The sequence below is a fragment of the Accipiter gentilis genome, chromosome 33, assembly GCF_929443795.1.
Source record: "Accipiter gentilis chromosome 33, bAccGen1.1, whole genome shotgun sequence".
Classification (NCBI taxonomy): domain Eukaryota; kingdom Metazoa; phylum Chordata; class Aves; order Accipitriformes; family Accipitridae; genus Astur; species Astur gentilis.
The window spans coordinates 8,560,435-8,583,382 of record NC_064912.1 but is presented as its reverse complement, the minus strand read 5'-3'; the positions used below and the strand labels follow the sequence as shown (position 1 = coordinate 8,583,382).

Below are 22,948 nucleotides of genomic sequence, written 5' to 3'. Positions count from 1 at the left end.
ACTCTAATTAGAAATGTCTATCATGTAAAACAGTATTAAAACCACTTTTACAATTTTCAAATTAATATGAAAAGGTTTTTAATTGTCATGTTAGTACATTTCCTTGCTAAACTACTCTTGTATTGGAGAAACAGTAAATTCAATAACATGCCTCAGGAAAAATGTCTGTATAAAACTGATACTTCATACTAACTTGTAAGGTAACAATATCTTACTAGCAAAATTTAGGAACAGTCACAATTTTGTCTCTTCTTTGCTTTACCCACAGGACACTACTACAGCAATGTTGTTGCTCTATACTTTATACAAAGCTATCTTTGTTACTTTCACAGCAAACACTGTTTTTAGGATACAGCTTTAAAAACAATGACTAAATCTGGTTTACCCACCAAAGCAAATATGCTTTGGAAAGAAAAGTACATCACTGCTTTCTCGACATGGACTGATGAGAATAAACAGGCTAAGGTGCAAATCAGCTCCTTAACAGCCTATCTGTTTTCCTAGTGCCTTAAAACATGCTATTCAGAATGCTACATCAATCTTAACACATTTTTCTCTATGAGATCTTGTGCAAGCTCTTTAGCAAAGTAACAACTTGACAGAATATTTGGTTTGTGCATGAGAGTAACCTATATTTTCATGAAGCTCCAGTTCTAATCCCTTTATAACTATTCTCTCCGAATCAGAAGGATAAATACTCATTGAACTACATGGTCCAAGAACTTATGTTATGTATCTGCAGTTCGGATGAAAAAGTTACAGCTAATAACATTGCAAGATCACTTCTTTTCACAAAAACCCGCTTCTAGTATCACTCAGAAAATGATGTTTTTCATCCACATCAACTTAGGGTCAGTAAACACAAAATCTTCAACTGAAATTGCAAAACCAGATTTGGATTGCCACTACTATACAACAAATCTACACTGGTCACAATGGTGCAAATGTTTATGCATATGTAATACTGTCTATATACATCCATGTTTAAGTATTCCCCGTTGCATCACCAACTGCTTCTTCTTTTGTTAATAACAAAACAGTTAATTTGTAAAATCACTTCTATTAAATGAACAGTTAAACATTGAGTGAATATGACCATATCCTTTAGAAATGTATGACAGACTTGAACATAAGTAACGTATTAAAACACTTCATCTAGCTGTCATTTTTATATATTGCTACAATAAAAAAACTCATTGTATGTCATGACTTTTACATCTAGAAACTATTAAAATGGGATATTCTACATGGTCACCACATATATTATCTATATAAGATGCACAAGTTGGGGGGGGGGGGGGGGAATAAAAATTAAGGTTGTTCAGAGTACTTAAGTATGAACTGTACATACCTTTGACGTTTTTAACTTAGCTTTGTAATTGTTGAGAAAAAATACTGTGGAAATCATTAACAGCTGCTTAAGTTTAATTCTGAGTTTACTTAAGACAAAGTACCTTGAACATATTTCCTGTTACTTGTATGGCAATTATACCTAAGGGGGAAATGAAGGTGACAGAGTTAGTAATTCCAGGGTCTCATGGTCTGTGCAGACCCAAAGTAGGACAAGAACTTACCTTTCCCTTACTAATGTTTCCTATCCATCAGACCATAGCCCAAATCAATTATTTTATTGGAGTTCATTTTTAACCCAGCAAAAGCATGTCATGTTTAAATATTACAATAGCTTCCTTGAAAAAGAATAATTAGGTTTTCCTTTATAGGTGAAATATTTTCTAACCTGTAAAGAATGTGCTGTATGTAGACTGCTGGAGAAAAATCTACTTCAGCCAATTACAAATTACAGAAAGTGCCCATCTCAGAATCAAATTTTCTAAGAACACTAATAGATATGGCTAAAAGATGGCTTATAATAAATTTCCAAATTATGGAACATGTTTTTTCAATTTCCAATGTACCTTTATACCTATAGATAAATATCAGTATTTCTCTTTTTACTCTTTTTCTTAGAAAGGAAGTTTGTTCTTATCCTAAAAAAAATAATATACTTCCTTGGAACCTGGATAACAAAAACTATGCATTAATGCAGAAAATTTCACTTCAGCAGTCTTATCTTTCAACTAGAAGCTCCAACAGGTCTTTGTTTTTACTAAAGGTGTGAAAAAGTATAAATATGTAGTCTATGATATAATGATGCAAGATAACTCTAATAACAGGACTATGAATGTTAATCTCTTAAGATTCATCAGCTAATGAATTTAGGAACTAGTATGTTGATAAATCTAATCAGAGATAATGAATCAAAATGTATATAGGTTTTGAGGTAATATATGAGATTTCATTTGTTATGAAGCTGGGTCTGTGGAAAAAATCACAAAATGTGATAATTTTTAGGACATTTCAAAGACATTGGCCCTAGTCTTCTTAGCTGGCTAACACAACTGAGGTTTTAAACATCCCCTAAATCAGAGATTTCTCTCTGTAGATAATGGGGTTAATAAGGCTATAATCCAAACAACAAACCAGGCCAAAGACACAATGAAAAATCCAGAGAGTGGAAAATTTCACATTTTCACAGCTGAAAATATTGAGTTTTACTTAAATACAAAGATTATGGAAGACAAAATAAAATGTTGATGTTTTAGAAAGACTATAAAATAAATTTTACATAAGTTATCTAAATACTGGTTTTCTTCTTACAGGGAGTCCTCCTCAGCTCTTTACATTATCACTAACAAAAATTATTAATATGACGCACAAGAACTGTTACTAGTTTTCAGAAAAGACTGTTGTCATTACACGAATAGGCAGATTAATGACTTAGTCATGGTTTCGTGCATTTTTCTCTTCCCTAGTAATGATTAATAACTTGTAAAAAAAATAATTAGTTGTCAAAAGCACATCTTAAAGAGATTAATATTAGTGATCCCAACGAGTGATCCAAACAATAATCCCACCTCCAGTGATTCCTTCTATTGCACTACCATACAATTAACCTGCTTTTCATATAGTGTTAATAAGATGGAGTAAGTAGGTCTGTTAACGCCTTTTTAAAACATGCAAGTAAATGTCTTTCTTGGGAGGTTGATAATGGGCTGTACTGACCATGTCATATAATCTATCAGCATGAAAGCAGCCTATAGTTTGTGTTTGTTTATAATTTTATATGGAATAAAACTTCTAAAGTTATTCCAAATGTTTATTACATACATATATATAACAGAAGTTTTAATATGTCTAAAATTAAAATCAAGCCTTCATTGTTGAATACAGAAATGTATTAGCATGTACTCCCCTGAATATCATTCTCCTAGCCTATTATTCCCACCTTAAAAATTGCATATCATACCTAATTCTTAGACAAATTTTATTTATCATTTTCCTATACAAGTTCTTACTTGTGTTTTTATGAATTTTTTTTAATATTACTCTAACGTTTTGCAAAGAAAAGTTACACAAAAATGAATTGCAAGATTTAGGCCTAAATTTTGCTCTTCTAAGGTAACAAATGACAGCCCTCTACTGGTTAATACATACGTAAGCACAAGAAGTACATTTCACAACAATTTTACATTCATACTGTAATTAGCCAAAGTGAAAAATATAGAAATATATATAGTACAAATTAAAATCAGACTATAGAGATGCCTGAAATATTTTATTTGGACCATTAGAAAAGGTATTATTTCTACTTAATGTAGGAAACAGTACGTCAAGGAAATGGCTGGTTCCTAAATTATATGGACAATTCTATAGAATACTGTAATTCTTCAAAGAAGTAGCCTTATTGGACTGCAGCTGCTCATACAGTATTCAAAAATAGTAATAAATGTTAATGATAATCATTGTGTAATTGTATAAGACTTTGTTATGGTCAGTAAAACGACCTGCAGGCCACAAAAATGAAATGTTGTCCGAGTAAAAATACTGGTTTTCTGACATTTTTATGGTCTAAAATAAGTTTTAAATACAAATAACAAAAAGCTTAACTACAGTCAGCTAAAAATGAGAACCAAACCATGGTATTTGATACAACCGTTGGCAATATGATCTGATTTGCAAGGAAAAAATTGTTCCGGTATCAGCATGAAACTTCAGAAATATGACACATGTATGAGAAAAATCAAGAATAGTCCCCATATTTTATTATTTTTTGTCAGTTTTTAAAGGCTTTTTTTCTACTTTGCTCTGAGCCTCTGTACTTAAAGGCTTTTTTCCTACTTTGCCCTGAGTCTCTGTACTGCATTTAAAAATGCAAATACATATATTAGAAAATAATTTTAAAAATTCCTATATTAATTTAAAAGACTCTATAGCATAATCCCGACCATGTGGCAAATTTACAAATAATGCATTGTAAAGTGCATCTTCATTAATAGTGTCAACTTGAATAAGTATGCAGTAAAAGAACATTAGCAATTGTACAATTTATTTTCTCTTACTTAGAAAAAAACCAAAAAACCAGAGAAACCACATTGCAACTGCCAAAATGTGACGATGCGAAACAAAGAACTGAAAGTATTTATTTGAATGTATTAGACGGTTAACTCAATGCCCTGATAATGGCATTTTACCAAAAGAAGATGATATTGAGGGAAATAATGGGAATTAATACCCAGTGTAAATAAAAGAGATTTGGAACTTCTTCCACACATTCACGTTATGGAAGAAGCTGGCTGTATGCTGTCCCTCCACCCAATAACCCTGTGAAAAAGCTGTCAGTCTTCTCCCTTGCTTTCTCAGGGGATTTTAACCCAGTTGAAGTGGCATCCATCTCCCCTGCAGGAGGCCCAGAAAAATTGCTTATTTTAAGAGGGGCGGGAGACAAGTTCACCTGCCGTTCACCAGGCTGAATTGTAGGGTAACTGAGGAGTGTCCTTCATTTTCAGCTGCTCCTGAAAGCAGGTCTGAAGAGTCTGTCACCCCTGTGAGAATAAACAGCCTTTTCTGCACTGAGGTACGGACGCTAAAAAACGTGGCACCAGGAAAATGCCGAGGTACCGATGCATTGTATGAGGAATGCAGACCGAAGTTCAGTCGGGCTTGGTTTTGTTACTTAAGAAATGCAGGTAATTAGTAGCAAACAACAAATAATTTGTAATAAAAAAGGAAGACCCCCTATCTCATATTTACACCCCCCCCACACACACACACACACCAGGAGGAGAGGGGGCTTCAGCTCGCCTCAATACGAGCACCTGTGGGGAGCTTGCAGGGCAGATACGTCCCCTTCCCACCTCCTTTCCCACGCCGGTGGCTCTCGGGATCCTCCTGTCCCGCCGCCGCCGCCCTCCGCCCGCCGGAGCTTCGCCTGAAGCACCGCGCGCTCGAGGCGGGAAAACCCGCCGCGCTCGACGCTGGAGGACCGCGACGCCTGAGTCCGGCAGGGGGCGCCGCCGAGGCGGCGCCCACCTCAGCAGCGGGAGGGCGCGGCGGCTGGCACGCATGCGCAGCTCCACCGGCGGCGGGGGCCGGCGGCCATGGCGGTGCTGCTGGAGCACGAGAACCAGATCTTCCTGGACCTCTTCCACCAGGACGGGCTGGTGGTCTGCGCTCGCGGGCTCGGCATCGACCGCTTGCTGCTGCGCTTCCTCCGCCTCTACTGCGAGCCTGCCAGCCTGGTGCTGGTGCTGAACACCAGCCCCGCCGAGGAGGTGAGGGGAGCTCCTGTCAGCGGCGTCGCGCCTGCCCCGCCCCTTCCCCCTCAGCGGCGTCCCCTCTCCGCTTCGGCGGGCGCATCCCGGGGACGGCCGGCGGCGCGGCGTCCCGCCAGCGTCTCGTCCCGGGGGGCAGGAGGGGGCTGCTGCCCGCTCCCTCCGAGCGGAGGGGCTCTTCAGGCCGGGGTGCGGGTGGCCGGGCGGGCTCGCGGGTGGGGGCAGCGCGGGGCCTTTGCACTTACTGGGGGGGAGCTGTCGGCCCCGATGCATCGCATCAGGGTCCGAATTTCTGCTCGTGCGGCACGGTGGAGTCCTAGTGATAACGATCTAAAATAAGCTCATATACGTAACTTGCAAATGGCAGAAATCTCTAAGTAGCCCGTGAGCAGAAAGGGGTGAAACTTGTTGACACGTTTGACCTTACTTGTGAAAAAAAAAGAAAAAAGGAGAAGAAAAAACAACCAGCCCGTCTGTTGTCGCTGGAACCAGGGAGATTTCCCACCATCGGGGAGGTGATGTTCTGGGGATTTTTTGTAGTGACCATGGGTGAATAAATATCACAGCTGTAGATTATAAAATTAAGCTTGATGTATATGACCAACTTGCTGTAGTTGTCGTTGATAACAGGCGAGTGGACTCAAAGATGATCGCTTCCCAGTTCTCTGTTACTAAGTCAGTATTGAAATTGCCTATTCTCTGAAAAAGAGCTGTTAAAATATAAGAAAACGTAAGCTTCTTTGAGCGTCACTTGCTCATATTTGCTTAAGTATTGTCTAGCTGCTACTGAAAATACATGCATTTTTAAATCACCTGGAAGAGTTTGAGACTGAACAAAGTATACATAAGAAGAAAAAAACCCCATACTTCTGACTTCCTTAGGTAGTATGCTACACTACCGTGCTTTCAATTGGTTTTGGACAGCTTCTCAAAATTAACAGAGTATGTATAATTAAAGGTTTTTTGCATCCATTTCATCAGTTTCCACGATGATGTCTTGTGTTTTTATTGTATTTTTTTTAGGAGTATTTTATTGATCAGCTGAGGGCAGATGGAGTTGTTCATCTTCCTCGGCGTGTTACCAATGAAATTACAAATAATACTCGATATGAATTTTACACACAAGGAGGAGTCATCTTTGCAACAAGTCGAATCCTTGTGGTAGATTTCCTTACCGACAGAATTCCTGCAAACCTCATTACTGGTAAGAGTTTAATGAAATAAAGGTAAGACTATTCTGTTTGAAAATACATAAAGCTTAATTCTATATGAAGAGTTCTACTAACCGGTATTGAGGTTGAAGAATTATTCCTTTTTTTGCACAAAGACTGAGGTAAAAGGAGCAAATATGTAGTTCTCTCATGTTTTTCAGTGGTTTTCTTTGCTCCAGATTTGTTTGCATTATTTAACCATAGAAGTTGTAAACATCCACATTATTTTTAGATACTGGATCATGCATTTGTATGGCTTTCTTATATCAATAAGTGGCTGGAAAACAAATCAGCAGTTAAACTATGCCATTGACCTAAGAAACAAAATTCAGACTGACTTTCAAAGAAAAAGAATTGATTGCACTTGGTGAAGTAGTGTCCTATGGTCTGTAGGACATTGGCCTATGATTAAATGCCGTGTGATTAAAACTGATTTTTAGATGTCCTGTTTTATCAACCATGCATGCTACCTATTTTTTGCATTTAAAAAATTATTCCTGATGACTTTTCCCATCAAAAAATAGCAATACCTTACTAATCTTTGTCTTGACATGCCTTGGACACTATCTAAATAGCAGTATTATGAAGTAGTGCTGTTACTATCACATACAGATTTTGGGAATAGCTTGTGACCTTTTCTGTTCTTATATAGAAGTCATACTTGAAAGATGTTAGAGTTTTCTCTTTCGTCCTGTGTTCTTTTCCCCTTCTCCCTCAATCACCATTGTTTTTATGTTCTTGTCTAAGCTGGAAACCCTGTTACAGCCTGGAGAGCTAGTAAAATAGATATCTAAGAGCCAGGAATATAAGAATATTTTACCATTATCTAAATGTTCACATCTTAATGGCTAAACATAACTGAATGTTGAATGCTTAGAAGAACATAAGTTTCTGCTTCAGAAGCTGTATCCCTTTTAGTCAATATATGACAAGCTCTAATCTGTAAAACATTTTGAACAGTTTTATGCTACAGCCAAAGGATGCCAGATCTGTCAATTCTGATAATTCTAGGTTAAAAAACAAAAGTGACCACATTTTCTGGGCAACCTACTTTAATTTCTCTTAATCCACTTGACTCCTTCCTCTTTACATTTCTGTACTACCAAAGAAGAAGAAAAAGAAAGAAAACACACCTTTGGGCTTTGTGGTATGAAAAGAAAAAATACACTAAAGGTCTAAAAAATAGTCGTGTCCTATAATGACACAGTTGTCATAGTTTTTGCATTGCCACTGGAGGTCAGTGTGACAGCAGCTTTGGTAGACTTGGCTCCTTCATTTAAAACTTGCATAACATGTGGTTCTATTGGAAATTTATATTATTTGTGTGTGAAATTGCATGACAAAACCAACAAAAACTTGTAATAGTGTTTCTTGAGGAGTTAACATAGCAAAAGTGTTTCTAGGTATTATAAATGTTGTTTATAAAACCAATGTAGAATCACATGTGAATTAAGACCTGATGAACTCATAAATTCAGCTAAATGAAAATAAGAAATTATCACTGCAGTAAAGAAGAATTATTCCTGGTGGTTGTGGCCAAATAAAAATTATTTCCTTAATAGCATAGTAAAAGTGATGCAACTTGGTGGAGTAAACAGTGGCAAGTTGTTTCTACCAAGGCTTCCACAGCAGTATAAACTTACTTCATAAGCAGAGAAATATTGACTAAAAGTAGAAAGGTATTATGATAAATACATAGTCTTACTGGCCCATTACAAATTCTGTCTCGCCTGTAATGTCCTTTCAGAGTCACATCTTGACAAACTGGAAGATGTTCAGAAATGAGTACGATCGTTATTATGTTTTGAAAAATTTGCTTCACAGGAGAGACATAATATCTAGATAGAAAAATACCTTTTAGTGGATTATTCCATGACTTGATCATGAATGGCTAGCAGTTAGATGAAAGTCTTTTTCATATAGATGCTCTTTCATTTACAAAGTAAAGTTATATTAAAATCAATGGCTGGGTGCTGAGTTGAAGAAACTTGTTATAGAAATTAAATGCACTCCAAGTTTGTCAGCTTATGTAGGCACAAGGTAAAATTTGTGATGTTTGATGTCCTTTGCTTCCATTTTAGAAAGGCATTTATTATTCCACTGGAAGCTGTGAACAGATAAAAGTACCACATAGGCCTCACTTCACTAGGGGGAGAATGAAAAAATGTAATGTGTGTAATGTAACACAATTAAGCATGAGACAAAATAAGCCTTCATTTTAACAGGTGTTGGCTGAGTGTAGTGTAAATCCCAGAAGTATTCATCTCAAACACTTAACTATTGTTTCTCTTCTCTGTACTAAAATGTGCATGGTAAATCTTCTCTTACTAATACACCCATAGCCAAAAGAAAATTGGTGGTGTACTCATACAGTTGATGGTACTTTCTGTCCTCAAGTGTGAATATGAATATCAGAAAGCGGGGGGGAAGCAAAATACATATTTTCAGAAGTTCTTTGATTATGTAAAGACTTGAACTGTTACCAGTGAAACATACTTGACAAGTCTGTAATGCCAGAACTTCTCTAATAAAATAATTCAAATATCATAATCTTGAACATATTTAAACTTGCTTTGTTGTAATAGTGTGTTATGTCTTGTAGTTGCTTTTACTCCTTTTAAAAGGTTCAAGTTTTGCCTTAGGAGTAAAGAATTTTCTAAGCTGATACGTCCTGCCACTCTAGCGCAAGGGTTTTTTTGCTAAAGATGCATCATTAACCCAGTTCTGTTATTCAGGGATTCCATGGTACTGAAACTGAGGACTTGCTTGGTTTGAACCCTGGAAAGTTTGTTCAACCATCACTTTAGAAGATTTAAATTCATATTGTCTTTTATTTAAGAAAAAAAAGGTTAAAAAAAAATACGAGTTTTGAGGAAAAATCTATAAAAAATTGGACCTTTGTTTACTTTTTTGTAACTTGAAAACCTTTTATTTTGCTAGGCATTTTGGTCTACAAAGCGCACAGAATCATTGAGTCCTGTCAGGAAGCATTTATCTTGCGACTTTATCGCCAGAAGAACAAGCAAGGCTTCATTAAAGCCTTTACAGATAATGCAGTTGCATTTAATACTGGATTTTGCCACGTGGAAAGAGTGATGAGAAATCTTTTTGTCAGGAAACTTTATCTGTGGCCAAGGTACAGCACCTCTTTATTTCATTGGAGTTTTAAACTTAAAAAAAAGGTGGAAAAGGTGAAGGATTTTACAGTGGGTTCCTAAGAAAATGAGGTGTATGCAGTCACACTGCTACTGTGTGTTCCCTCTTGTATTCCCAAACAAATTTCATTCAATTTTTGAGAGAATTGATCTTAAAGATGCTAAATTTGTTTAAGTATTTTTGAAAATAGACCCACATTAAATCTATAAGGGGCTGAACCTTATGCTATAGCTGTCCTTTTAGCCAACAGAAATCGCAGCAGAAAGTGACATTCCTAATAGCTTAAGAAAAACTTCACTTATTAAACAGATTATTTAAGCCATGAAGTAATAGGAATACAGTCTCTCAGTTCTGCCATTCATGAAGGTATTTGCTTCCAACTGCAATGAAACTCCGTGGATCTCTTTCTACGTGTCAGATTTTGTTTAATCTTCTTTTACGTGTATGTTGTGTATGAAGAATATTTCTTGACGACTGATAGAAACCAAATTGCCAAGTTTGTGACATGCATTAAGTTTTTCAGGAGCAAAGCCACAAATGGCACTGGGCACTTTAGCTGATTACCCATTCAGTGCTCTAGCCTTGGGCAGGAGGTCTGCCCATTTGTTCCTTTTGTCCAGTCTAGAATGAGTTTCACTCAATCTTAATGTACTGTTACTCTGCATTGTAAACTCTTTAACATTCCAGTATCACAAAGGAGTAGAAATGGACATAACTAGGATAGGAAGGGTTAGCTCTCTAAATTTTCTTCCTTGGCTTCTGAACCATGAAAAGACCTGAGAGTACAGCATACAGTAAGGGAAATGCCCACTGAGTTTCAGAGGTCAGACAGAGCATTCTCTGAGCCTTGTTCTGTTGGTAAAAATCAGCTAGCATCTATGTGCCTGTACAGCCGCATTGGCTGTAAGGCATCGTTCTAACAAGCACCTGCTATAATCAGAATCTGGGAAGGTCACAGAATCTGCTAGTGGATTCATGTGATTCAAAAGGATATATGAACCCATTCTAGTTTCTCCCTCTTGAGATTTTTTGGTTTTACTTTAATATTTGTTATATGTAGTAATGATGTAGAATCTAGTGGATCTACATGGATCATTCACCAGCACTATAGAGTTGCATGATTACAGTCATAATTGTGGAATAGATGGTTTTCTGAGGCTGTTCATAAGATTGGAGTCTTCACATTAGTATAAACTGATTTATTTTGTAATTAACTTACTTGTTTACTTTTAAAACAATTGTAATTGTAGTTTATACAAGCTTTTGAATAATTGTAGGTCAAGCAAACCATCCACGTAAATCTCAATAAGCTGTTTTCCTCTTAGATTTCATATAGCAGTGAACTCATTTTTAGAGAAGCATAAACCTGAAGTGGTGGAAATACATGTGTCAATGACCCCCGCTATGCGTGCTATCCAAACTTCAGTCCTGGACATTTTGAACGCATGTCTGAGAGAACTCAAACGTTATAATCCAGCTCTTGAAGTAGAAGATCTATCTTTAGAAAATGCTATTGGTAAACCTTTTGACAAGGTAACTGTTTTGATTGTTCTGCTGTGTCTAATTAAAGGGATGTAGATCTTCAATGCAAACAAAAATATTATTTGTAAAATAACTAACCAGCATCAACTGAGTATTCTCCCATGACATGTTTATTACTGGTGCAAGGAGAGAAACTGTGTTAAATGGTGATGTTACAGTTAACCAGTAGAGTTTTTGATGTGTTGGTATTATTGTTCTTCCTTCATTTCCAAAGTCCCTGCAGTAAGAACATCCTGATTCATGGTTGGTTTATTATTATTACTACAAAGATTGCCAAAATTTCAGCTCAAAATACTTCAGAGATAAGTATGCAGTTACTTGCACACACCCCCACCTTTTTTTCCTCTTGAATTTCCTGCTTGTATTTTTTATTTTCTCTGTTAGGAGAAGCGCTGTGTATAATACATAATATGGCTCATGCATGCATCTGTTCTGTCTTTAATCATTATATATGTTACTAATTGTGTGTGCATTGTTATTTTTGGCAGATCTGCAATGTTTGGCTTACATATGCTTTCTGTAGGGTAAAATCATAAACTTCAACCATCATAGTGAAACATGGTTATGTTACCTGTGATTTAATCTTGATGTAAGGCCTTCTGTACTTTAAATATTTGGAGGTTTTTTCCTTATGCTCTGTAGGTTGCATATCTGTGCATCTCATCTTATTTTGAAAATTAAATGACATTATAATGTTTTTTACTTAAGTAAAGGATACTAGATACTAAAGGCACAGGCCAGTAGTGGGAAAATAAGGGTGTTTTTATTTTGCCAGTATTTTTTTTATTATATGGACAGGAAAATATACACTGAAAGCATTAAATGATATACATCTGCTAATTGTTGAAATGTTTTACATATAAGCATCTATATTATGTTAACTTTGCAAAAAATGATTACTTATCAAAACAAATACCTCACCATCAAATTTTTAATTGAGTATGTTTAATAACTTTGGAAACTAGTGGCATGCCCTGTAAAGGAAAAAAAAAAAAAAGTGCATTATCTTTGTTAGTATACTATATATTTGACATCCTGAACTTTCCAATTTATATTTCTAGACAATACGTCACTATTTAGATCCTCTCTGGCATCAGCTTGGAGCCAAGACAAAATCTCTGGTCCAGGATTTGAAGATACTACGTACTTTGCTACTGTATCTAACTCAGTATGATTGTGTCACTTTCCTTAATCTTCTAGAGTCACTGAAAGCAAGTGAAAAAGCTTTTGGTGAGAATTCAGGTAAACACTGAATGACCATACAAGTTAATGCATGAAACAGTGAAATACAGATATTTTTAATTAACATTCTCAAACATATGAAGGTGTCTAATTAGGTTTTATATAACCAGCCATAAGGACGTAGGTTTTTATTGACAGATAATGCTTTCATCTTCCCACTTAACTGCTGTTACTTAACAGTGTGAGATTTGCATCACATTTCTGTCTTTTATTAAGCTAGTAATTACATAGCAAGCAGGTAGCACAGGTATTCCAGATGAGAAATCTGGGGCTTTTACTGGAAAGGGTTGAAACACATACACATTGCAAATGTCAAACTACTACTGCTTTCTTTTCCTCTTTAGGTTGGCTGTTTCTTGACGCCAGTACTTCCATGTTTGTAAATGCTCGAGCTAGAGTTTATCGCATTGCAGATGAAAAACTGAATCAGAAAGGCAAAGGCTCTGAAAAAAGTGATGTAAAGAAGGAAAATGGTACTGATCATTCCTAATTTTAAGTTTGAGAGTGTCACACGATTTCAGACGCTCTGCATATTATTACTTGTGTTCCCTACATCTTAAAACAGCTCAAGATCTCAATCTGTTAGCTGGGATAAGTTGAGACATAACCTTAGTTCAAAAAGCATATAATAAACACAAAACAGAGTCATGAAGAACTAAGGGGTTCTTCTAAGCTTGCTTAGCTGATCACTGGGAGAGCTTTTATGGAATTGTTCTTGAATTACATTGGTGTTTAGGTTGATCTTATTTTACGTGAACGGGTAGGAGGCTGCTGTTGCTTTTATTAAAATATTTCCAGGAGTTTCAGAATTGAAGAATGAGTGAATATTGTAAATTTTTGTTTTACTGGAGCACTTATCCCCATTTTTGAATGTTTCTGTAAGAGTGCTTTCCAACCCATTAGCATAACAAGTTGCATATGTAGGCTGTTGAATATCATATTTGCCAACAACCATCATGCTATTGACATCTAACCACTAATTTAAAGTTCTGAAGGATATTTTGGCTGCAAGAGCTGCTATGTTCAATCTTACTTTGTTTCAGAACTGAAAAGGGAATTGGTTCTAGAAAGTAACCCAAAATGGGAAGCTTTGAGAGAAGTACTAAAAGAGATTGAAAATGAGAATAAGAACAGTGAAGACCTTGGTGGTCCAGGTGAGAGAATATTAAATGATGTAAGTTTTCACACTACAGCTAGTTTTTACTTCTACTTGACTTTTGAGAGAAGGACCCTAACTCTTTACTGTAGTTTTACTAAAGAGCTAGTTTTAAATTTAATACATTGTGGACTTAAGGAGTTTATGTACCTAAACTATGTAAAACTAAACTGTGTTACATAAACTCCTATTTAATTCTTGCTCTAAAAGAGAAATGCTGTTGGTTACTATGCAATACTGTTTAGGAAATACCCTGTATTATTACAAAAAATATTTTAACTTACATTTCAATATTGTACTGATACCATAGTCTCAAAACCAATAAAACTAATGTCGTGGAAACTTGTAATAATCAATGAAGGTACCATTAACTCATTTCTCAAGTTCAGATTAAAAAAAAAAAAAAAATAGGGGTTCTGTCTGATGCCATTTCCATCTCACACATTCTTCTCATGCACCTGAAAATTTGCTTCTCCAGGAGATGCACCTAAATGAGGTAGACAGTAGAAGGCAAGTGTGTTTCTAACTAACTGTGTTGCTGCCTTTCCTATTTTAGGGCTTTTCGTCCCCTTAAATTTCACCAATTTTTATTTTAGGAAATAGTAAGGGTAAAAAAATGCTCTTTTCTTCCACCTACAGTGTTCTGACTCTGGATAAGATCTGGCTCTCTCACCTAGTGTTGTAGGAGTTTATCTGAGTCAACTTGTGGGGAATCGTTATTCAAGGCCCACAAATGTCAATAATACTGTGTGAAACATGTATTTTTTAGACTCTTTAACACAGCTGACAAAGGCTGAAAATTAGAATGGTCCAAATTAAGTTCTCTCATATTCCACATTAAAAAAAAAAAAAAAAGTAGTTGTCCAAGTATATTTCAATATATATATATAGATATATATATATTCCCTATATCTGCCTCATTTCAGATGGTCAAAAGGAAGACTTCACAAATTTAGATAGTATAAGAAGAAGGAATGCTGAACTTCCATTAACGTTCTGTAATCATTTTTGGTACAAAACATCATGCAATTTAGACTCCCTGAAAGTCCAGAACAACTGTGACAACCAAACGTAAAGGCATTTGGCAGGCATGCTTCTAGGATCATTAAAAACAATTTGCTCAAGAGATGTCTTGTAGCTGGATAAGAAGTACAGCATAACAGATTATAAACATGATATTGTTTCTTGACTGCAGGGCAAGTGCTTATTTGTGCCAGTGATGACCGAGCTTGTGCGCAGCTCAGGGAGTATATTATTGCTGGAGCAGAAGCTTTTTTAACAAGACTGTATAACAAAACCTTTGGAAAGGATGAGAAAGCTGAAGAAGTGTGGATTAAGGACAGAAAAGCTGTCAAGTCCAAAGGAAATGCCAGACCAGACACAGGGCCTCAAGCCAAAAAAGCCAAACTCACAGCTTCTTCAAAACAAAATAAACACAAGAAGCATCAAGACCGGACTATAATCCAAATGATAGGGAAAACTGAGGAGGAAAAGGGAGAGCAGTTAGAGGTAGAAGACAACAAAGAATTAAGCAGTAGCCAAGAAAGCATTATCGAAGAGACCATTCCTGAAGATTTCCATGTCAACTTACCCTCAGATTGTTACTACGGTATTTTCAAGAACCCGCTCACAATTATTCATCCGTTGCAGGGTTGCAGTGATCCCTATGCGCTCACTCGGGTACTGCATGAAGTAGAACCAAGATACGTTGTATTATATGATGCAGAACTAACTTTTGTTCGGCAGCTGGAAATCTACAAGGCAAGCAGGCCTGGGAAGCCTTTGAGGCAAGTTGACTTGGTCAGGGTAATTTTAGTCTTAAAAGAAAAAATAAGTGCACTTTCAGCAGAAACGTACCTATAAAAAAAAAAAAAAAAGTTCATTCCATCTTCTACAAGACCTCTGCTTAGATGATCTTAGTGGCAATAAATCCATGTGGAGGTGCCATAGTCTCATTTTGAACCATCTCTATAGGTGTGATTTTTACACAATGAGCTTCATTTTGGATTCAGTTAATTTTCACATTTCCTGATGTCTGGTCATGCTGACGACCACTAATTCAGTAACTGTAACAGAAAAACAAGTAAAGGAAACGCAATAAAGAAAATGAGAAGTATTTGCAGTTACACACTCTTCTGGTGTTAGCTGACAAAGATTTCTGCATTGTGTATATATATTTGATACACTTGTGAATTGCAAAACTCATGTTTATGAATAAATGTTACAGACTAATTAAAAAAATAGAAAACTTTAATATAATATGAGCTTTTGCATTATTTTTCATTTATATGGCTGCCTGAGGCAGCGTTTCTTGAATACAATAAACTGTAGTTATACCTCTACCTCTCTGAAAATAACTTACAGCAGTTCCTTAAGTCTTAGAATAAACACGCTTTACTTACTACAGTTGAAACACAATTTATTGGCATATGAAATTATTACCTTTTGAATTCTAATGCTTTATACTTTAATCACCTCATGAAAATTACTTGAATAAATTTAACAAAGCAGTTGTAATTTTCCAGTCAAAGATTTGTATATATGCAACGTAACTGAAAATGGAAATCATTTTGGCAGTATTTAGTGTGTCTGTACCTGATTTCCAGGGAAGGACTCCCTATTGCAGATATAGATGACAACTCACAAAGCATATTGCATGAGGATAATTTCTGGGTTATTTGTACAATTTATTTTTAATTGCCTAATCAACATGTGTTATATCTATCTCCAGCATCACGTTCCCACACTTCAGAGCAGGAAAATCAGTTGCAGTCATGCAAGTAGGGGTTAGGACATGTACCACATGAAAAAAGTAATAGGAATAAAATCCTATCAGTCTGTCAAAATGTACCTCAATTAAAATATACTGGAAAAAAATGACTGTGCTGAAAAGCTATAGGCAATTAATTCCTTAAGGTAATTATTAATTCTTACATGTTCCATTTAAATCACCATTTGCAGGATAAAACTTCATTTATCGGTGTGCTCATCCCTGCGAGATAAATGACAGCTTGTTCTTTGTAGAACCTACAATTTCCTTGTACATCATTAAATGTATTTAGGTAGCGTTTTTTCCTAACCCAGGATGATTGCAGATTTTTTAGTTTGTAATATATATATTCTACTGGGAAGATTTTAAAAACAGTAAGAAAGTAACTTCTCCATTATACTTGCTTTGTGTCTTTACTGAATGGCTGACTGCAGTCTAAGTCCACTCTGGCTGAATCCCAGAATTCCAGTAAGTGTATCTGCCACTGGGAAAAGAGGGAACACCGGATATAAGAATTTTTGTTGCAGAAAAAGATAGTGTTTTTTCACTTGCCTTTTTTAAGGCAAATACTAACTTGTCAGCCACTTACTGCTACCAATCTTAAGTATTGGTTGTGGGTGTTTTTAACTTAATATGAAGTTTTGTGATCTCTTTCTTTCTTTTTTTTTTTTTCCCCCCTCTCTTCCAAACCTGCAGAGTTTATTTTCTTATATATGGGGGCTCAACAGAAGAACAGCGCTATCTCACAGCTCTGAGAAAAGAGAAGGAGGCCTTTGAAAAACTCATTCGGTAACAAAATTAGTTTACTACCTTTATTATTGTTTCATGTAATTCCCTTATAGGATTACATTTTAAATACTAAAGTGCTTAACTGTGTGAAGGCTTTAAATAAACTTCTAATTCAATTTCTTTTCAGATGTTAAAAGAACTTTCCCACTGAGAATCAATGAAAAGTCAAAACCTTCCTTTTCAAAGTCCTTGATACTTTATTTATTAATTTTAGGGGGTTTTAATATTAAATTTCAAAGGCTAAACAGCACCACTTGTATTTTTCCCTAATAGTCTATGAATTTCATTTCTGTAAATGTACGGTTTTGGCTGCAGGTAACATTTCTTGTAAGATATTTCTAAGGCTTTTATGACTGAAGTCTTTTTGGGGAACAAACCAATTATTTTCTTAGTCTGTGTAAAACAGTATTTTTACTGACGGTGTCTTCTCACCAGGTTACACTGCTATTATTAGTCATTAATTCCTTTGTTTCACATGCCTGGAGAAGTTCTAAAAATAAAAAAAGCAGATGCTAAAAAGTGCTATCAATTGAAAATAAAAATATAGCATCTAGCCCAACAATCTGGAAAACCTAGTAAATTGCATTTCTGATCAGGTTTGCAATTCGTATTAAACTATATATAATTTTATATCTGGCTGAAGGGTATTAAAGTATTTTGATCTATTTTTCTCGTATAGTTGTCTTTAGTGTTTCTTTCTTTGTGGTTCCGTAGAGAGAAGGCCAGCATGGTTATTCCTGAAGAAAGAGAAGGAAGAGATGAAACAAACTTAGACCTAGTAAGAGATGCTAAACCTGCCTCTGCTTCCACTGACACACGCAAAGCAGGTGAGCAGTTCATGAAGTTAGGCCTATAACTATTGTGTTTAAATCCTGTCCAAAGCATCTGGGTCATAGACATATTGCACGTTGACTCTGCAGTCTTGATGGTAAAGAAACATCACCTCCCTTACTCCATCTACCTCTCTGTGAAATGACAATGAATTATGTTTCTCTTTGAAAAGAAAATGTCAATTAATGAAGTATTTTACCATTGAGACAGATACCATTTAGATTGTTTCTAGGCAGCTAGCTGGTTATAAGACTGTCTAGTATTGCTTGTAGGGACGTAGAGAGAAGTTAAAACATTAAAACTGAAGTCTACAGGTAGTCAAAGGCAGTGCTGTCTTTGAGCTAGTAAATGTTGGGGACTTCTTTTGATCTTGGTGAAACAGAGTGTCTGGGTAAACAACTGCAGGTTGTGGGTTTTGTCTACTTTCTTTGCAATAAAGCATCTTTCTTTTGTTGCAGTTATAACCACATTTTTGTTCCTTTGCTCCGACATGTATACTCTGTGTTCATCTTTACAGCTCTGCCCTTGTTTTTCTTTGCTGTCATTTTTGTAATCCTGCTCTCCTTCACCATATGCTTTCTAATCTTTGCTATTACGTCTTTTGTGGCCTTGATGCTGCAGTCTCTTCATGTATCCTTCTACAGATCTATAGAGGCTGAAGTATATAACTCCTGCAATAAAATGCCGTATTTCTTTGGGAAACAGCTGGAGATAAAAAGGATCAGCTTCGTTATCTTGTTTCGCAGGCAACTTTTTAAAAGATTTTCCTGATTCATTTAAATAATTTTCATCTACAGCTTAACATATTTCATTGTCACATATACAAGGCTTATAGCAGGTAGCATGGTAGTTCTATTAAACTGCAGAGTATACTCCATGAACTACAGTACATAATTTGGCAACTGATTTTTCTCTGTAACAGTGAAAAATTAGTCTGGATTTATTATACTGCTGAATTTGAGGTATAATTTGAGATGTGAAGTCCATCCATTACAGAAGCATTGGCAGCACACAGGACAACTCTACAACCAGAGTCAGAGGTCATAAGTATTAGGTTAACTCTATTTATTTTGCTCTTTAGGTGGACAGGAACAGAAGAGTGTTCAGCAAACTGTAATAGTGGATATGCGGGAATTTCGTAGTGAGCTTCCATCACTGATTCATCGTCGTGGTATTGACATTGAGCCTGTTACTTTGGAAGTTGGAGATTATATTTTAACTCCTGATATCTGTGTAGAGCGGAAGAGTATCAGTGATCTGATTGGTTCCTTAAATAATGGAAGACTGTATACACAATGCATTTCTATGTCCCGTTACTATAAGCGACCAATTCTTCTGATTGAATTTGATCCTAACAAATCTTTCTCCTTGATTCCACGAGGCTCTCTACATCAGGAAATTTCCAGTAATGATGTTACTTCTAAACTAACCCTTCTTACACTTCATTTCCCAAAGTTACGTATCCTGTGGTGTCCCTCTCCCCATGCTACTGCTGAACTGTTTGAAGAGTTAAAACAAAACCATCCCCAACCTGATGCAGAAACAGCAATGGCTGTCACAGCAGATTCTGAAATTCTTCCTGAGTCAGACAAGTATAACCCTGGTCCTCAGGACTTTCTATTAAAAATGCCAGGTATTAATGCAAAAAACTGCCGTGCCTTAATGAACCACGTTAAAAGCATTGCAGAGCTAGTGACACTGTCAAAAGATGAACTCTCCAAAATTTTGGGTAATGCTGCCAATGCCACACAACTCTTTGACTTTATTCACCTGACCTACAGAGACGCAATATCTAAAGGAAAAAGCAAAAGATGACTAATGAGATTGTTCAACGTAGGGCATAGATAAGCTTTTTTTGCACAGTAATTTGGCAAAGTACGTGAAATATTTTAATAAATGCCCTCTAAGATAACCAGCTGTTTCTTGCTAATGCTGTTCCATCCATTTTAACATTTGAGTTACTTATTATTGAAGGCAAGTTTCAATAGGAGTAAGAAATGCAAATTATTTTTATTCTTCCTATAGCACTTTAATCAATTCTATAATGTCACTGAATGAACTAAATTAAATTCTTCACCAAGTCCATAAGAATTAAGTGCTAAGACTAATTGATAAAGATGTTTTCTTTTGAAAGTTATGTCTTGCTAAAGCTAAAAATGTACTGTATTTTGATTAGTATGTGTGACCTGCTGCATGAGATATCACTTTGCTTTTGCCATTTTTTTAATGTCTTGCTCTGTGGAAACTGCTAATTTTTGATTGTCAGTGATGGAGCTGTTTGAAACACGTTGTGGTCTTTTGTCAGGATTTTGTTTAGGAGAACATACTTGGACTCAATCGTGAATTTTAGAACATCATCATAAGCCTTTGTCACAGTAAACTATAATTGTATGGTATGTTCTACATTATATTTGCTTACTTTACTAGAAGTTATACTTTCTTTTTTGACATTCCAAAGTCAGCAGAGCTCTGTCTTGCTAGATTTTGCAAAGTGCATTCCTTTGGTCTAGGCTGGATAGAGATTCTGTGGTGGCACAATACAACTTAATTCTCAGCGTGCCTTACTTATGCTTTTAAGATGCTTTAAGTTTTTTAATCCGTTTTGATAGCTCTTTCACCTCATTCACTTGAAAGTGAAAAATCTTGTTATACTATTTGGACTATTCCTTTATACCAGAACATATTTCCTCTCATAAAATGCAATAGTTTTCTAAGTAAGGTTTTCAAAAAGTATTGACAGTTCTTTCAATGTTGTCTTCTTTCTGTGTCCTATTGCACTTGTATTTTAATGTCTTAAATAGACCATCTGTCAATAAATTCAGTAAAGCTATTGTCACCTGGAAGGTAAAACTTTTAATATTCTGTGTAGCATAAAACAGGAAAAAGTTGTTATTCTTTTGATAGTTTGTGCATGTGTATATTGTTAAAAACATATATTCTGCACTGAACTTTGATATGAGAACTATGTAACAAACTGCCATTGCCAAAAGGGTTGGTCCTGTGTCATTACATGCTAATGTATTTACATTAGCTATTTACAAAATCTTTATCTATAATGATTTGCACATATATACTTATACAATTCTAATGTTAACAACAGATCAATGTAATCTCCATCATTAAAGGAGAAAATATTGATTTTCTATATTCAGGTTCAGTAAAAACTGTACTGTGCACTTTCAGGTCTAATGTTTACTGTGCATTTTAAGTGTGAATTATGAATTTGTTAACTTATAGTCTAGCACTGAGCTGTGACAGTTCAAAGTGAACATTTTTCTGCAGATGAAAATTGCAGTATTAGATACATCCATAATATGATTAAAATTTGTTAATTATCTTGCTTCTCATTGGGCTGTATTGATATCAGAACATTTTTATTTTTAGTGTGTGGTTTATAATCCAGATCTTAGGGTTTCTGTTGCCCTATATTCTAATTTATTTCATTTAATATAAAAAGAGGTCTTTCCACGAGACTTCTGCTTATTCAAAGCAATAAGGTCAGAAATGTTTAGGGTTGAGAATGCCTGTAAAGTGGTGCTAAGAAACAGAAAATCAGAGTAAGAACATAAGTGTCCTGCATACATAGCCTATAGAACCTGATTCAGAAAAGGAGAGCTGAACAACCTTTGAAAACATATATTGTTCATGCATTTGCATCATTAAGATGTTCAATGAACTGTAGGTTTGGGGGTTTTTTCAGATGTACTGTGTCTCGGCTTTGTCAGTGGCTTTTTTTTTTTTTTTTTTTTGCTTAGATTTGTATAACGTGAAAATGAAGGGTATATGAAGAGGTTATAAAGTTGTAGCTTTGTGTTGTACGCTAGATCAAAGTCACATAATGCAATTAATATTTGCTAAATACTTAGATTAAATTGCCTTTTTTATATATATGTGGAATGTTCGTAAGGTTTTTTTGATTATTTGGGTTTTTTCAATGCAGGATTTGGCTTTTTCTTTAAAACAACCACAAGTAACATTGTTATATGTTATTATTGCTTATTTGTGATTTGGCATTTTACTGTATTAGGTTAGATTGCAAGTTAGCAGTGTGTCCTTCTGGGGCAGTAGGTACAAATTGTGAACAAAGGTGGAAGAGGTCTTGTCTCCTGAAACGACTTATCCTGAAATAACCAAGCCAAAGAGTCTACCTCTATGCAGATGCAACAAAATGTTTTGAGTGAATGATGAAAATCCTTAGGTTGCATTCCCTGACCTTACAGTACTATTATCAACAGTGATGAATTTTTGTATATCTTGTCATTGCTTGATGTTTTAAGTTTGTGGGGTTTTTATTAAAAAAAAAAAAAAAAATAAAAAATACAGCCTTCAGTTTGGGAGTGTCTCAGACTCTTTCTTATACCCAAACCAAGACTACACATTTCATAGTCACTGAATATGTGAAACCAATGGGGTTTATATGCTATTGGGAAGTAAGCTTGTTTCTGCAGTTCATTTTAGGCTTTGATTGCACAAGGTTTCGTCTAGAAAAACAGTAAAACCAAAATCTCTTAGGAACAAATGCAGCTTATATTAGCAAATATATTTTGCACAGGATAGATTATGTTGCAGTTCCTAAGTTTTAAGTTGTCTGGATACCATTCCTGCTAGTGGTGACACTTGCAGTTTCTAGCTACAATTG

General features: G+C 35.7%; 1 protein-coding gene across 1 annotated transcript; it reads left to right on the top strand.

The window, feature by feature from the left end:
- Positions 1–5,419: 5,419 nt before the first annotated feature.
- Positions 5,420–22,703, top strand: ERCC4 (ERCC excision repair 4, endonuclease catalytic subunit). The gene is made up of 11 exons (XM_049791037.1): positions 5,420–5,612; positions 6,636–6,816; positions 9,764–9,959; positions 11,305–11,512; positions 12,583–12,763; positions 13,108–13,236; positions 13,807–13,917; positions 15,115–15,706; positions 17,386–17,478; positions 18,193–18,305; positions 19,391–22,703. The coding sequence occupies exons 1-11, from the start codon at positions 5,439–5,441 to the stop codon at positions 20,122–20,124; spliced, it is 2,712 nt and encodes a 903-aa protein (XP_049646994.1). The 5' UTR covers positions 5,420–5,438; the 3' UTR covers positions 20,125–22,703.
- Positions 22,704–22,948: the final 245 nt, after the last annotated feature.

Excerpts from the sequence above, each read along its gene's own strand:
- ERCC4 (XM_049791037.1), top strand. The coding sequence starts at position 5,439 with ATGGCGGTGCTGCTGGAGCACGAGAACCAGATCTTCCTGGACCTCTTC. Across the intron at positions 5,613-6,635 it reads ACACCAGCCCCGCCGAGGAG|GAGTATTTTATTGATCAGCT; the intron begins GTGAGGGGAGCT and ends TATTTTTTTTAG. Across the intron at positions 6,817-9,763 it reads TCCTGCAAACCTCATTACTG|GCATTTTGGTCTACAAAGCG; the intron begins GTAAGAGTTTAA and ends TTATTTTGCTAG.